The 17,464-nt window shown below is 36.5% G+C and overlaps 1 protein-coding gene across 9 annotated transcripts in view; it reads right to left on the bottom strand.

Annotated features, from left to right (window-relative positions):
- The window catches only part of Fut8 (fucosyltransferase 8), a 227,694-nt gene that overhangs the window by 87,699 nt on the left and 122,531 nt on the right, over positions 1–17,464 (bottom strand). For all 9 annotated transcript variants that reach the window (XR_004114449.1, XM_031356835.1, XM_031356840.1 and 6 more), the window contains 2 exons: positions 11,075–11,190; positions 10,800–10,962 (listed from right to left, as the gene is read on the bottom strand). Coding sequence is in view for 8 of the 9 variants with exons in the window: in XM_031356835.1 (XP_031212695.1) it covers positions 10,800–10,962; positions 11,075–11,190 (279 nt within the window). In the remaining variant the exon portion in view is untranslated. The remainder of the gene's footprint in view (positions 1–10,799; positions 10,963–11,074; positions 11,191–17,464) is intronic.

The following is a 17,464-nucleotide window of genomic DNA, read 5'->3' as shown; positions in this document are numbered from 1 at the left end:
ATCCTAGCCATTCTGACTGGTGTGAGGTGGAATCTCAGGGTTATTTTGATTTGCATTTCCCTGATGACCAAGGATGTTGAACATTTCTTTAGGTGCTTGTCAGCCATTCGGTATTCATCAATTGAGAATTCTTTGTTTAGCTCTGTACCCCACTTTTTAATAGGGTTATTTGGTTCTCTGGAGTCTAACTTCTTGAGTTCTTTGTATACATTGGATATTAGCCCTCTATCAGATATAGGATTGGTAAAGATCTTTTCCCAATTTGTTGGTTGCTGTTTTGTCCTATTGACAGTGTCTTTTGCCTTACAGAAGCTTTGCAATTTTATGAAGTCCCATTTGTCAATTCTTGATCTTAGAGCATAAGATAGTGGCGTTCTGTTCAGGAAATTTTCCCCTGTGCCTATGTGCTCAAGGCTCTTCCCCACTTTCTCTTCTATTAGTTTCAGTGTATCTGGTTTTATGTGGAGGTCCTTGATTCACTCGGACTTGAGCTTTGTACAAGGAGATAAGAATGGATCGATCTGCATTCTTCTACACGCTAACCACCAGTTGAGCCAGCACCATTTGTTGAAAATGCTGTCTTTTTTCCACTGGATGGTTTTAGCTCCTTTGTCAAAGATCAAGTGACCATAGGTTTGTGGGTTCATTTCTGGGTCTTCAATTCTATTCCATTGATCTACCTGCCTGTCACTGTACCAATACCATGCAGTTTTTATCACAATTGCTTTGTAGTACAGCTTAAGGTCTGGGGGAGTGATTCCACCAGAGGTTCCTTTATTTTTGAGAATAGTTTTGGCCATCCTAGGTTTTTTGTTATTCCAGATGAATTTGCAAATTGCTCTTTCTAAGACTGTGAAGAACTGAGTTGGAATTTTGATGGGGATTGCATTGAATCTGTAGATTGCTTTCGGCAAGATGGCCATTTTTACTATATTATTCCTGCCAATCCATGAGCATGGGAGATGTTTCCATCTTCTGAGATCTTCAATTTCCTTCTTCAGAGACTTGAAGTTTTTGTCAAACAGATCTTTTACTTGCTTACTTAGAGTCACACCAAAGTCTTTTATATTATTTGTGACTATTGTGAAGGGTGTTGTTTCCCTAATTTCTTTCTCACCCTGTTTATCCTTTGTGTAGAGGAAGGCCACTGATTTGCTTGAGTTAATTTTATATGCAGCTACTTTGCTGAAGTTGTTTATCAGGTTTAGGAGCTCTCTGGTGGAATTTTTTGAGTTCACTTAAGTGATCCCAAATTATCACTTACTGATAATTTGACTTCTTCCTTTCCAATTCGTATTCCTTTGATCTCCTTTTGTTGTCTAATTGCTCTGTCGAGTCTTCTATAATCTACAATTACTTGAGATTATCCAAGGAAAGGACACAAACTGGCCGACAAAAAGTAAGATCCAACAAGAAGATACATGTACAAGGCTTGGTTTAGATTAAGGATGCAGAGAGGCTGAAACTGAGGGATAGGAAAGAGGGAAGTGAAGCAGTGATCAAAGAGGAAGGATGCTAATACCATGTCAGACAAAATGAACTTTTAGTCAAAACTGTCACACAGGGCAAACAACAAGCTCACTTATAAAAACGGGGTTAATTTACTATGAGACTGTAACAATCATATACATACCCAACACAATGGCATATAAACAAAGAAAATATTAAAAGAACTAAAAAGGGATTCCTGTAGCAAGAGAACTAGTAATAGTGGGAGACTTGATACTTCATTTATAGCAATGCACAGATCATCCTGATAGGAAATCAATGGGGGAACAGTAGACTTTAACTCTCAGACCAAATTGAACATTCTATTAATAGTCAAAAACATGTTCTTCTGAAGCACGCATGAAACATTTTATAAGGTACATGATATGTTATGCTTCAAATAAGGCTTAACAAATATAGTACCATTAAAATCATATTAAGGAGATATCATTCAGCCTTCCATTACCCCCTTTTTTCCCTGAACTGGGGCTCTAACCCAGAGTCTTGCAAATGCTAGACAAATGCTTTACTGCTGGGCTATCTATCCCCCAAGCTTCATATTGGGTACCATTACTGACTATAAAGAACAACAAAACAAAGGAAAAATTTTCCTGAATAATACATAGTCAAAGAACTAAGAGGTAACTGCTTCTTCGCAGCTAAGCTTTTGGCTAAGACGCAGAAATAAGAGGTAATCAAGACATTATCCCAAGACAATGTATAACACAACAGGCTCATGCTTGGATGCAGAGTGCTAGAGCTATCAACCATTGTAAATACCTACAATATCTCAAACATCTCAACTCAAAACTTAAGGAACCAGAACAAGTACAAACTAAGGTAAAATACAAAATACGTAGATTACCAACAGCTAATATATTCAATGAGGAGAAGCTACAGGGGAAGATATTCAATGATTATATGACTTAATATACTTATTGAAGGGGAGATATTCAATGTATATGACTTAGTATACTTACTAAAGGGAAGATATTCAATGATTATGACTTAATATTAATTAATTATTAATTAATTAATTATTGAAGGGAAAATATTCAATGATTATATGACTTAATATACTTATTGACTTTTCTTCCAAATGGGGTGTGTGTGTGTGTGCATGTGTGCGTGTGTGTGTGTATGTCCATCCCTGGTTTGTGTGTGTCTGTGTGTGTGTGTGTCCATCCCTGGTTCGTGTGTGTGTGTGCGTGTGCGTGTGTATGTCCATCCCTGGTTCAGGTGTGTATGCATGTGTGTGCAGGTGTATGTGTGCATGTGTGTGTGTGTGTGCATGTGTGTGCGTGTGTGTGTGTGTATGTGTGTGTGTGTGCATGTGTGTGTGTGTATGTCCATCCTTGGTTCATGTGTGCTGGACGAAGACAATTTAGAAGGGTTGGTTCTCTCATTCTACAACATGGGTTCAAGTGATAACTCAGATTACCAGGCTTGTTATCTTTACCTACTGAGCCATCTCACCAGCCCTAGAAAAATCTGTTTTAAAAGCCTACTGAAATAAAAAAAAAAAAAGACTCTTATGTTTTACAAATTTCTGAATTCCTGGTGGGACACTGTCACACAGAATTTAGTATGTGTCTACCATTACATTTAAGTCACATCTTTTAATTTATGCTTTGTTAGGTTTATCTCTGTGAGTGTAAAACCAGCCTGGTCTATATAGCCAGTTCCAGGCTAGCCAGGACTACATAATCAGATCCTGTCTTTAAAAAAAAAGAGTATAGCTTTGGCTTATTTGTCACGATATTCCTTGAGTATAGCTTGAAACAATCTTAATACGATGATAAAAAGGAACAACTCTACCAATTGTTTTTAGAGTAAGAGATATCCCTCACAACAGACACTGGCTTTGTCAACTATAGGCTTAGGGTACAAGAAGAACAGTGTTGGTAGCTTAGGGATATTTCTCTAAAAATCTAAAATGCCCAACAATGGGGAGATGGAACTACAAGAGACCACTTCCAGTAGATAGATATGGTCCCCAGTGAGGCAGGAGACCACCCACCCATCTTCAAAAATTTTAACCCAAAGTTGTTCCTGTCTAAAGGAAATGCAGGGACAAAAATGGAGCAGAGACTGAAAGAAAGGTCACCCAGTGAGCAGCCCAACCTGGGATCCATCCCATGTGCACACACCATATCCTGACACTATAAGCCATGTTGTCCATATAGACAGGATCCTGGCATGGCTGTCCTCGAAGTGGCTATACCAACAACTGACTGTGACAAATGCAGATACTTACAGCCAACCATTGGATTGAGATCAGGAATCAATATGGAAGAATTAGTGAAAGGACTGAAAAAACTGAAGGGGATTGTAACCCCACAGGAAGAACAACAGTGTCAGTTAACCTGGACCCCTCAGAGCTCCCAGAGACTAAGCCAAAAGCCAAGGAGCATACATGGGCTGGTTTGTGGCCCCAGGAACAGGTGTAGCATGACACTGCCCTGTGTGGACCCAGTGTGAGAAGATGAACTTAATCCTGTGGAATCTTTATGCCCCAGAGAAGAAGAATGCTGGTGGGGGTAACATGGATATAGGTGGTGTAAGTAAAAAACTAGGGGATGGAGAACCAGGAAGGGGGGCAACTTTTGGAATGCAAATAAATAAAAGATGATGATGATGATGATGATGATGATGATGATAAATCTAGAAACCACAAATTTCATTTACAGAGAAAATTTGCTGGACATATTTTAACAGCAACTCCATACTTAGTTCCCACTTCAGAGTTATCATGGTGCAAAGTATTCACATCCTGAGTTTATACACTGGCCTCATAAAACAGGAAGCTCACAAATTCCTTTTCGGATTATGAGCTGCACTGGCCAGCCTCAGCAGCACTTGTGGAAGCTCTTTCCCTGCTAAAAGTTCACTCTACTGTTCATGATAATAGGAAAACAAGAGCAAGCTTCACCTTCCTGAGGACTGCTTCATAATGAGGCTCTCACCCTTCTCTAGGAGGTCTGTGTGTTTTGAACAGGATGAGGTAAATGAGCTCTTGAGGCCCCTTTCTAGGACATCTTAGAATGTATCCACGCTAGCAGTGCTTCACGGATATCAGAGAGACGTTCAGGAACTTGCAGGCTCATGCCCCTCCAGACATATTCTTTTGCCATAAGAATCAAACTTTCAGGTGAAGATATTAAGTCTGTTCTCCTTCTCTTCCAAGCTGGATGTCTTCACCCTGATGGACATGCCCTTCTTTTGCAATTCAGCTCTGAGCACTGCTGTTTACATTTTGATCTTGTTCAGAAATCTCATCAATTGTGTTCTGATTCATTGCCCTGAGTTCAAATTCACTCAATCCTTTTATTTGTTTTCTTTTTACTACACTTATTTATTGGAGCAGCATAGTACAGTGTACATGTGGTAGTCAGAAGACAGCTTGTAGGAACTGCTTATCGCCTTCTACCAGGTGGGTCCCAGGTATCAAACTTAGGCTGTATGGCTTGGCAGCAAAAATTTTACTAGCTAAACTACCATGCCATTACCCATCCTTATAAATTTTCTGTGTCTACTACATGGCTTATTCCATGACTAATAAGATTAAATACTGTCAATCCTCCATTATCTTGAAGAACTGCCTAAAAAGTCCAGTTGTATAGGTCAAAGAGGTCTTGCAATACCTAGCATACAATTGTCAGTAATTATTTCATTGATCAGGTGATTTATTGTCTAAATCTCTTAAGATTCTCTATCCACTTTTGACAGCTAGTTGGATCCTATAGGAACCTGAAAAAAGCCAATTATATTGAGCATTTTGGTTTCTTTAAAAATCCAGTTATGTGAGTATGTTTTTGTTTTAATCCCAGGTGTGGGATAAGAGGCTGCTTCATGGCAGGCAGGTGATGATGATTTGCCTTGTGCACTATCAGGGGCATGATTTTTGCCAGCTGCAGACAGTTTAATTTTGGGGACTATGGAAAGGTCCAAAGGGGCTTGTGGCAGCTGTTACTCCCTGCTGCTGGCCCCTGCTGGTTCCTGCTGCTGTGTTTGCTGTACATTTGCTAGACTGGTGGTTTGCTATTGCTGGATTGTTAGATATTCTGACAATGAAGACTGGAATTGCCCACAGGTACTGGACATAGTCTAAAGAGGTTTATGTCCCTTTGCTCTCTAACCTTCTTTCTCTCCTACCTAGTGCTAAGGGGTTGGAAGGGACAGGGGTGGAATAATGGTTGGAAGGGTATTTGCTATAAGAACCCAACAAAATGCCGGGCGGTGGTGGCACACGCCTTTAATCTCAGCTCTTGGGAGGCAGAGGCAGGCGGATTTTTGAGTTCAAGGCCAGCCTGGTCTACTGAGTGAGTTCCAAGACAGCCAGAGCTACAGAGAAACCCTGTCTTGAAAAACCAAAAAGAGAGAAAGAAAGAAAGAAAAGAAAAGAGAGAAAGAGAAAAAGGGAAAAAAGAACCCAATAAAATAGAAAAAAAAAATGCCAACAGCCAATCTGGACTGTGTGGTTTTGTGTGTAGCTGGGGCAGTTGAGAACTTCAGTACCACTGCATGCAGCAGCCTATGTAACCACTGAGGCCAGGGATAAATAAACCCAAAAGTGAATTATAAAGAAATTCTCAGGAAACCAATAGTAAGCAAAGGGATTAAATTAGTAATCAAAATATATGAAAGCCTTGAACCAAATATATTTGCAGGTAAATTCTATATGCACTTAGAGAGAAAGCAATGCCAATCTTTCATAAAACTAAAGAAATGAGAATTTTCCAAACTCATTTAAAAAGGTCAGTATTACTGCCATACCAAAACCAAATAAAGATACTACAAGCAAAGATTATAAAACAGCATCCCTGTTTCATTTATATATAATAGCCTTCAATAATATGTGCAAACCAAATTCACTTTAAAAGAACCAAGTAGGTCTATAGAGGTAAATCGGGAACAAGATAGAAGATGCTCATTCTCTATACTTTTATGAACATGATTTTGATAACCACAGCCAGACAAATTAGTCAAGAAAAGAAAATAACACATTTAAATCAGAAGTTAGACTGTTTGTTTGGATTTGATATGATCATACATACAAAAACTCTAAAGGCATCACCAAAACTTTGGTGGTACTAATAAAAATATTTGATAAAGCTGAAGGGCATAAAGCCAACATATAAATTAATTTTTATATACTAGCAAACGATCCTTTAAAGAAATTAAACAATCTCATTTACAATGGTATCAATAACTTCAAAGAGGTAAAAACTTGTGTACTGATCTATAACATATAAGACATCAATTAAAAAATACATATAATGCAAATGAAAAGATACCCTATGTGTATGGAGTTGAAGAATTAATTTGCTATAAAGTCCATACTGCACAGTGATCCACAGATTCAATATCATCTCTTTAAACTTCCTATGTCACTGTTTAAAGAACCAGATAAAGCGCTCTTAAAATTATCTTTGGAAATGAAAAGAGTGCTATCATATGAAATCATCTTGGGAAAAAAAGAACAAACCTAAAGATAACACATTTCCTGACCCCAAACTATGGGTCTATAATAAACATAACAGTATGATACCTGCTTATAAGTATAATTATTTTCTAATTTTAAGTTTTCTAATTATATATCCAATAAAGGATAATAATTAAAATATATAAGGTTCTCACAGCAAAATAAACAACCTGACTGAAAATTAAAAAAGGAATTAAATAGACAGTTTTCCAAACAAAAATTAAATGGCCAAAGGTACTTAAATCACTATCAGATAAATGCAAATTAAAATTATGATGTATTTTCTCACACTTGCTAGGGTAGTTATTATCAAAAAGATAAGAGAGAGTAAAGAATAGTGGTGTATACCTAATCCTAGCACCTGGGAGACAAATGCAAGAGAGGTCAACCTGAGGTACTTAGAGAAGCCCTGTTGTAAACAGAACAGACAAGCAAACAAAGAAGAACAGAGGGAGAAGGAGAAGAGAAGAGAGGATAGAGAGGGAGGGAAAGACTAGAACAGAGGAGAAAATAAGTACTGAAGAGATTAGAGAGAAAGGGGAACCATGGTAATAGTTTTGGGGATATAAACTAGTGAGAACATTTAAAAATACAACTACCAAACAATATCAATCTTACTTACTAGTAAATATTCAGATGAAATGAAATCAGTATCTTAAATCACACTAGCTAATCTATAGCAACAATCTAAGTGTCCTTTAACTGATGACTAGATGAACACATGCACATGAGGTTGGGAGCAGGATCTCTTAGGGGATCAGGGAGAGAGGGTGGGGGATGGAGATGAGAAATGGGGGACAGATACAATCATTTCATTATATAGATTGATATGAAACTGTCAATGAATTTTTTAAATAAGAAAAGAAATCATGCCATTTCTGGCATCATGGATAAATCTGTAGGGTATTATGCCATATGAAATGAGCCAGCAAGAGAAAAACAAATACTGTAATGTGCTTACTTAGAGACAAAATCTAAAAACTTCAACCTCATATAAGCATTTGCCTAGGGTTAGAAAGCAGGAGAAACGCAGAGGCACTGTCAATTGGTACAAACATTCAGTTGTGAGATGAAATAAGTTCTGTATCTAATATACTGCCATAATGTAGTAATGCTTGATTGTTTACTTGATACTTGTAAGACAGTACGTGTTATCAACACACACACATTCACACACATACATGTGAATGGTGCAGTAAAGAATATGTCCACTCACTCAACTGTGGTAATCATTACACACTATGTATGCATTTTAAACAAATTATAAAAAGTATACAACTTATATATTCCCTCTTTGGGTTTTGGCAGTGGGATCCAAGGCCTGGCACTGAGGAAGCACTTCATCACTGAGCTATGGCCACAACCCATCACTTATCAGCAAACTAGACCTCAGTAAAGCACCTAAGTGCTTTTCCCTTACCTACTGACTATCAGCAAAAGAGTAAGAGAGTTGCACAGAGAAATGTAAATGAGAAATTGACATTAACACTGATTTTTCAGAAAAGACAGGTCTGTTACTAGTTTCGAAAAAACTTACCTACCATACTTTAGACTACTATAAAAATAAAACAGATAATAAGTATACTTAAGATATAAATAAAAGAGGAAATCAGATTTAGTATATATAAAAACTCTTTGTGATTTTCTAACATTCTGTGACTCTAATGCTATTAACAAAAAGCCTAAGAAAAATAAAGCCAGGTGGTGGTGGCACACGCCTTTAGTCCCAGAACTTGGGAGGCAGAGGCAGGCAGATTTCTGAGTTCAAAGCCAGCCTGGTCTACAGAGTGAGTTCTAGGACAGCCAAGGCTACACAGAGAAACCCTGTCTCGAAAAAACAAAAAAACAAAACAAAACAAAGCAAAAAAACAAAAAAACAAAACAAAACAAAAAAAACAAAAACAAAAAAAAAAAGAAAGAAAAAGAAAAAGAAATTCAGGGACTTTGTGACATAAAAAACCTAGCAGAGTTACACACTGAAATCCATTTTAGTTTTTAGATTTAAGAATCTAAATATGGCCAGTGTGAGAATTTTTTTCTATAAGACACAAATCCTCCCTATTTGTATATTTACTACTTTGAAGGTTATTTCTCTAATGTGTTGCTGTATTTGCTAATTATTTGTATTATTACATTCTAATCTGTCTTCCAGGAATTAAATTAGTACCCTATGTTTTCTCCTAGAATCATTATAGTCTCCATTTAAGGCAATATAAGAAATGGACTTGTGAACTTGTACTTCGCATTTTGTTTTCAGTGAAATATCATTTAATATACACTAAATGGCAATCCCAGAACTTATTGTAATTTTTTCAAAAGTTTACCTACCAAAAAAAAGTAATGACAATTTACAGACATTTATCATGGGCTTATTTACTGTACTCACTTTTACTTTATACATGTAATTAGAAACCATATGCACAAATTATACTTATAATTTATTTTATTTAGAAAAATCTCAGATTTAATTCTTTAACAAGTAATTTAACCAAGTCATTTGAGTAAACATTTTATCAGAAGTCAAAAGTTAAATTTTGTTTTCAGACCATATAATCTACTTAAATCAAATCTTGTCTACATCTTTCTATAAACTGTAATAAGCAAACCACACAAACACAAAGGCCTGTTTAATAGAAGCTTGGAGCACAGAATCAGCTTTAGGGTAGAACCTACTAAAGATTTGGCCCAATTGTCTAACTATGTGCTTACCATAAGCTAAGGTAAGCACTAGGACTGCCTAGTTTGGGGTATAATAATTCCATAACTATTTAAATCCATACCAGCATATTTCTATAAACCAGTACTGCTAAAATCGTTCTAATACACTGAGACTTTATATGTAATTTTGTTTAAAACAGAAGAGCAGTGGGTTGGTGAGCAGGAGGAGGGGGGAGGGAACAGGTTCCCCCCTCCCCTGGAGGAAACCCGGAGAGGAGATATCATTTGACATGTAAATAAAGAAAATATCTAATAATAATAATAAAAAAAACAGAAGAGCAATCTTTCAAAATCCCTATAATATTGCTGATGATGATAATATATGTGACTCTCTTGTTTGTATGGGGTAACTAATTTCTCTTCACAGCAGTAGGTAGTACTAACACAATCATTTTTCTTTCATTGTTCACTAACAAGACAGTAATTCCCATGAGAATCTTACCGAGAACATAGGCTTTAATATAATAAGCCAAAGGATGTTTCACTTTATTTAGAATGATTCTCATGTATATTTTATCTACATGAACACTAACACCAAAATGTTTTCTTTTCTATGGATGATAAACTGCTTATCACTAGAAATGTGTAAATAGAAGAAACAAATTTAGGCAGGCAGATATTAGGTACACCTCTCTAGAAAATAAGCAGGACAATTAACAGAATACTACTGTTTATCCAAAACCTATTAACTTTCATTAGAAACCCTTTAAAGGTGCTATTTTTAAGTTTGTAATGCCTGGAAATTAGAAACATTAACTGCAGCCTTGGTTTGAATTCCAGTGCACTTTAATGTGAACCTACATGCTCTACTTCAAATATCAATCATTACAGAAATTCTGTCAGCAAGACACTTTCATATATAGTTAACTGCCACAGTTTATATAATGTATGATTCTTAGCAATACACTTTGAATAATATCTTACTGTCGTATAGTTTGGCTGATGAACTGTAATTGGCAATTAATTATCTTTTGAGGTATCAGATAATCTACCACTCTTTACATAGTACCACTTGCTAATCTGCACTGAAATTAGAAAAAGTCTCAATGTCTCACTTATAAATTCTATCTCCATGAAAGCCCAAATGAAGCATGTAGGGGCATACTACCTTTCATGATGTCCTAAATCCAAAAGAATTTCATCTGCATGTCTTTGGAGTTCATTTCCTTCTAAATGCTTTAATTTCTTCAGTTCGCTTTGTAGAAAAAACCAGAGCTCTTTAGCTCCATTTTCAATCCTCCTTCTTAATATTTCATGATCCTTCCCCAGACCTGCAAAGAATAGAAAGCATGAGTGTTTCTAACATTTTGGTAAAAGGAATGTTCAATTATTTGTGCTAAAGTCAACATATTAAGATGGAAAAGAATGTGTATAATCACATACCATTTCTGGCTTGTTTCTTGTAATTTTCAATCTGTTCTTTGGCCTTAACAAGCTGTTCTTCTAAAACACGGACTCTTCCTGTAGCTGTCCCCTGGTCAATGGGGCCTTCTGGTATTCTGTATTCAGAGAGGAAGATGTGAATATTTATACTGTACAACAAAACACATGTATACTTTGCTAAACCATATTTATTAGTGTTCCTACAGGTCATTAAGCATACCAAAAAGAGTTACAAACTGACTTTTCAACCGTAGAGGATTAATCATAAGGACTGGCATGACAAAAAACAAGACCAGAAATGAATTGTGTAGTTGATATTTAATTTCTTCTGGGAGCTAAGAAATCTTTAGAGCTATTTCCTAAAAACTTTTCCCTTATTTGGTGTGTCACCTTTGGTGGCAAAATGGTCAATCGCACAGTGGTGCTAAAAATAACAAAAATGTAGGAGAAGGTGAAGTGACTTAAAGGGAGTAAGCCTGTAAATGAAAGGGTCTCTGCAGTCATCAAATAGCAAAGACAAAGCAATTCTGTATTAATCTCAGTATCAGGTTATATGACTGTTTCAATTTGTGAGCCCATAGCTAGCAATGGTTTTATAGGAGAGGAAAAGATAAGAGGAGAAGAAAAATACATTTTAAAAAATTGAGATTATCTTCTCTATTTGTCAATTAACAATTTGTCAGTAATACAAATTGTTGAAAAAATATAGGAACTCTAGGATCTTTTGCTTCTATCATCAACCTATGTGCTCTACTTCTTTCCAGACCTGGCTACTTTCTAGCATCCTTGCTTTTAGGTGACTTTCATCAGTACTCTGTACTCCATTTTGTTATAAATATATAAGTAAGACTTTGGGTAGGCTAAATGTGATGTTCCAAAAATATTTGCATCTTAATTTCTAGAATTTATAAATATTACTTTATATGGCAAAAACAAACAAACAAACAAACAAACAAAAAGACTTGGAATATGTGATTAAGGATCTTGAGCTCCTGAGCCAGGAGGCTGCTAAGCAGGGAGGCTGCCCAGTGTGGTGTAGGTGGGTGGTCAATGTGATCATGAGACTCACAAGGAAGAGAGAAATGGGAGACTCTGCTACAGAACAGAGAAGGGGACAAAGGTGCTCACTTTTAAGATGCAGGAAATACCTACAAGTGAGAAATGCATCTTTTTTGGAAACTGGAAAAGGAAACAAATTTTTCTCCTGGAGCTTCCCTATGAAATATTGCTTCTAGATACCTTGGTTCTAACTCAGTGAAAAATCATTTCTGACTTCTAGCTTCCAAAGCAATCACAGGTAAGAGGGGGAAAAAAAAGCCTGTTGTTTAAAGATAACAACTTTCTAGTATTTATCTCAACTCTCAGAGAAAACATACACAGAGAAAAATGTGGAGAGCCTTTTGGGGTGCTGACATTGGCCAAGGACAAGAAAATGGTCTTCTGACAGGAATCTCACATTGGCCATGACAAAGAAGGAAGCTCAGGCAGAAATCTGACATTAGGGCATGAAAAGGAAGTAAGTTTTGGCAAGAATCTAACCTTAGGTTATGATAGGGAAATAGGGTAAGGCAGGAATTTTAATCTTAGGGTGACACAAAAGAAGCAGGCTTCAGGCAAGATTTTGGGCTTGGGCAAGGAAGTGGGCTCAAGTGTTTTGGTCCTTATGACAAGCCCTTTTAAACAACTGTCACGAGAGTGACCACGGGGGGTGTGGGGGGGGGATTCTGCTTACTGCCTTGCTAGTTCCTTATTGTACTGTTCACCCTTAATGCCTGCATGGAATTAAAAAGACTTAAAAAGTGGACCGGAAAAATAAAATTTGCCTTTCTCAGAATTGACTGGGGTCATGCTACAATGTTATCTGTCTTTTTTCTTCTTAATCCTCACTTCTGCACCAGAGAACCTGTTGACTGAGCGGGCTTGGTCAGAAAAACATATATTTTGCAAAATTGTAAATCTTAAATAATGGGTTGATTCTCCTTTAAAAGTATAATTATTTAAAAAAAAAAATTATCCATTCTTATACCACTGTCCTTTATAGGAACTTAGTTTCTAAGTTATATGAGGTGGAACCTAAACCGAGACAGTAATACAATCATTTGGTACTAATGTGGTGAGATAGGTATTTTGTTTTTTAATAAAAAGCAGCGTTTTAAACATATTACAAAGCTGATGAAGCCAAACTATTAATTACCTCCACTGCATTTCAGAATGTGTTTAGTGTTGTAATTATTGTTTTACATATAGTATAATTGTATTTAGTACTTAGAACTGTACATGAAACTGTATGTATTAACAAACAGAAGCATTAAAATGACCATCTTCTATACATGTATCCTGACTAATAAATGAGTATTTAAATATGCACATACATAAACAAGGCATCTACTGATATGTAATTTTTAATAGCTGACCCTCTTCTTTCAAAATTAGATGGTTCGTTTCTTGGAAACCATGTAAAATGAAAAGAACAAAACTCCTTTTACCTTTTGGTATCTATTATGGAGGCACTGTGCCATGGACAGTGATTTCTCGATCAAAACATAACAAAGATAAAAAAAAAAATCAAACAACAGGAAGATTATCTCTAGGCTCTCCTTATCTTATTTTTTCATATACTGCTGGATAATACCATGGACAAAATAGACATAAAAAATAACATGTACCCTTTTGAGCAGATTTTCATCAAGTACTAAATCCAATCTAATTCTAATAAATTGGAATAGAAGTAGTGTTTTTTATTACATTATTATATATAATTATATAATCCAACTATGAATACACTATAAAGAAAGCAAAAGGACTATTTTTATAAAACACTATCTACAAACATCCATTTGTATGAGCAGCCTCTTTTATTTAAGCTTGAGAATGGAACGCTCTATCACATTCACTACACAAAAGATACATAGGCCTTCTACTTCCTACCATGATAACATTAAAAGAAATCAAATTTACTATCCTGTATAAAATTAATCAAAACCAAAACAGTATGTGTACACACATATACAAATAATATATCATCATATATTTCTTATAATATGTGGTATATTATATATTGAGTGCACACACACACACACACGCTCATAAACTATATCAGACAATAAAAGGCACTAGTTTCCAGAGATGAAAAACATGAGGAGAGCCCTGCAACTGTCCCAACTTGCACCTCAACAGAATTTCCACACCAGAATGCAGAAAAGGGTACAGGCTGGTAGGTCCCATATATTCCCTAAGATGAAGAAACGGAACTAGAGTATAAAACTAAGACACACAGAGTTCAAATGGTAGAGATAATTCATAGAGAGCTGAACACAGAGACCTGCAGAAGTAATACTTGAGAATCAGCATAGTACTAATAGCACATGGAAGAAAGTGCTAAATAAGGAAATTACTCAAGACTGGGAAGGAAATTCCCCAGAAACATCAATGGAAGTGACATTCATTCACAGTTATATGGGGCACAAGACATAAAGCTCAGAAGGATTTGGGATACACAGTGGGGAAGGTAGCCTGAGACTAAGTTATTTTTATAGGCAATATCAAAATACCCAACTAATTTTAAGTAACTAAATCCCAGGAGAAAGCTAAAGAATACTTGAACTGATCCTGGCAGCCTGAGACTGTAATCCCACAACAAAAGGGGCTGAGACAAGAGGACTTTAAATTAAAGGACATCCTAGTCTATTCAGAGTAATCCTTTACCTCAAAAATGAATGAATGAGTGGATGGATGGATGGATGGATGGATGGATGGATGGACAGACGGACAAATGTGAATAGAGTGCTGAGTCTATTTAAGTGGTAAAACATTGGCAGCAATGGCCAAGGTCTTCAGTTCAGTCCCCAGTAAAGGAGAGAAAACCAGAAAAAAAAAAAAATACTTTTAAGACAACACACAATGAAAAAAAATGAGGAAAAACCAGTTAATCAAAACATACTTAGCATATAAAAAGCAGTCACTTGAGGCTGGAAGTATATGTCAGTGGCATTTTTGAGTCTGAAGTTTGAGTCCCATACTGAAACACACAAACACACATACATATACACACCGACATCAAACACATAAAAGATGACTTCAAAGGGACAATATAAGGGCCAGAACAATGGCTCCGTGGCTAAGAGCATTACAGCTCTTGCAGAGGACACAGGTTTGGTTCCCAGCACTCATGTGACAGTTCACAACAGGGCATAATTCCAATCCAGAGGATCTAACACCCTCCCTCTTCTAATCTTCCAGGTCACCAGGCACATATATGATGCACAGACATACATGGAAACAAAATACTCACTAAAGAGACAGTATAAAAAACATAATAAAGCCGGGCGGTGGTGGTGTATGCCTTTAATCCCAGTACTTGGGAGGCAGAGGCAGACGGATTTCTGAGTTCGGAGGCCAGCCTGGTCTACAGAGTGAGTTCCAGGATAGCCAGGGCTACACAGAGAAACCCTGTCTCAAAAAAGAAAAAAAAAAAAACCATATTAAAAAATACAAGAAAGACCATCATTGAATTTACAGGGATGAGAACAGTCATAGAGAAAAACAATGACTAGAATTTATTGAAGATTATATCTGTTCCTTATAGCTTAAAGAAAAAAAAAGGACAAATGAAATCCTAATTAGAAACAGAATTAACAAAAATCAGAGAATAAATCAACAAAATAAAAACTGTAAAAAAGCAATCCATGACCCTAAGAGGAATGGTTTGTCAGAAAAATCAATATGTGGACAATTTTTTCCCAAAAGGGCCCCAAAGTAAATACTTTCAATTATTCAAGGTTACACATGAAGACAAGGCTATATGCAGGTACATATCTAACATTTAAAACATAACTATCTAAAAAATATAAAATTGTTCCTAGTTTGTGGCTTATCAAAAAGATATGGCTGATAGAATTGGAGTTTGAGGGTTTTCTTTGACAACACCTACTCTGGATAGACTAATCAAGAAACAAGGAAGCTCTCAATTCAATGTATAAAGCCAATATTGCCCCCAATATCAAGAGCATGGAAAGATATTATAAGAAAAGTACCCAAGTCCTTGAAGAACAGACATTCTTTAAAAAGTTCTTAGGAAATGAAATGTATATATAAAAAAAGTAAATCACGATCAAACTGGTTTTGTCTTTGAAATGTCAGACTGGCTTACTTTAAAAACCAGTCAAATTGTTTTAAGAAAACTTTACAAAACATTTAATGCCATCAACAGAATAAGGAACAGAAGAAATAGCAGCATCCTTTCCTTATGAAAGGATCAGTAAACTAGGAAATTGTAGAGATGTTCTCTATTTGGCAATAGTCATCCATGGAAATCCTATTATTAACTAACTAACTCTGTGTGTGTGTGCGTGTGTGTGTGCGTGTGCGTGTGCGTGTGTATATTCATTCCCCAAGACTAGAAAAAATTTACTTCTCTCAATTTTCCATTCAATACTATATTGGAGATTCAGGCAAACAAATTGAAGGGGAAGACACAAAGTTATGCAACTTACAGGTAACATGAGAATCTGTGCTGGAGATATTACACAGCTTAGCAAGGATGAAGAATGTTAAAAAATAACCTACAAAATGTAACTGTGTTCTAGCATTTAAATTCCCTTCAATCCTAGCACTCAGGAAGCAGAGGCAGGCGGATCTCTGCAAGTTTAATGCTAGCCTGGTCTATACAGTGAATTCCAGAACAGTCAGGGCTATAGAGACCCTGTCTTGGAAAAAAAAGAATAGAGTAGAGTAGAGTAGAGTAGAGTAGAGAAGAAAAGAGAGAAGAGAAGAGAACAGAAGAGAAGAGAAGAGAAGAGAAGAGAAGAAGAAAAGAAAAGAAAAGAAATCTGACAGAAAAGGGGCCTGAAGATGGCTCAGTGGGTTAAGTGTTTGCTACACAACATGAGGGACCCAAGCTTGGATCCTCAGCACCCACCTAAGGACAGATGGCTCCTATCATCAGCACCAGAGATGGGAGAGAAGCTAGTGACTAGCTAAGCTGCTCAGTCTAGCAGCAAGCTCCAGGTTCAGTGAGCTGTATCAAAAAATAAGGTAGAGGGCTACCAAGAAGATGCATCTGGAAAAAAGCAACTGCCACCCAAGTCAAATAAACTGAGTTCCATCCCTAGTCCACAAAAAGAAACTGAACATAGTGGACTGCCTCTCTAATCCCAGTGTTCCTACAGTAAGGAGCAGACAGAGCCTTCCTGGAGGCTCAAAGACCAGAAAATGGCCTGGAACCTCCAGCAAGCACAGAGCAGGAATCAGTTGAAGCAGAAGCAACAAATGAGAGGTGAAAGGAAAAAGAATTATTCCAGAAAGTTGTCCTTTGACTTCCAACACATGCAAATACTTATGTTCATATTCTCTCTCTCTCTCTCTCTCTCTCTCTCTCTCTCTCTCTCTCTC

This window comes from Mastomys coucha, unplaced genomic scaffold (genome assembly GCF_008632895.1).
Source record: "Mastomys coucha isolate ucsf_1 unplaced genomic scaffold, UCSF_Mcou_1 pScaffold6, whole genome shotgun sequence".
Taxonomy (NCBI): domain Eukaryota; kingdom Metazoa; phylum Chordata; class Mammalia; order Rodentia; family Muridae; genus Mastomys; species Mastomys coucha.
This window is presented reverse-complemented; position numbering and strand designations above follow the sequence as displayed.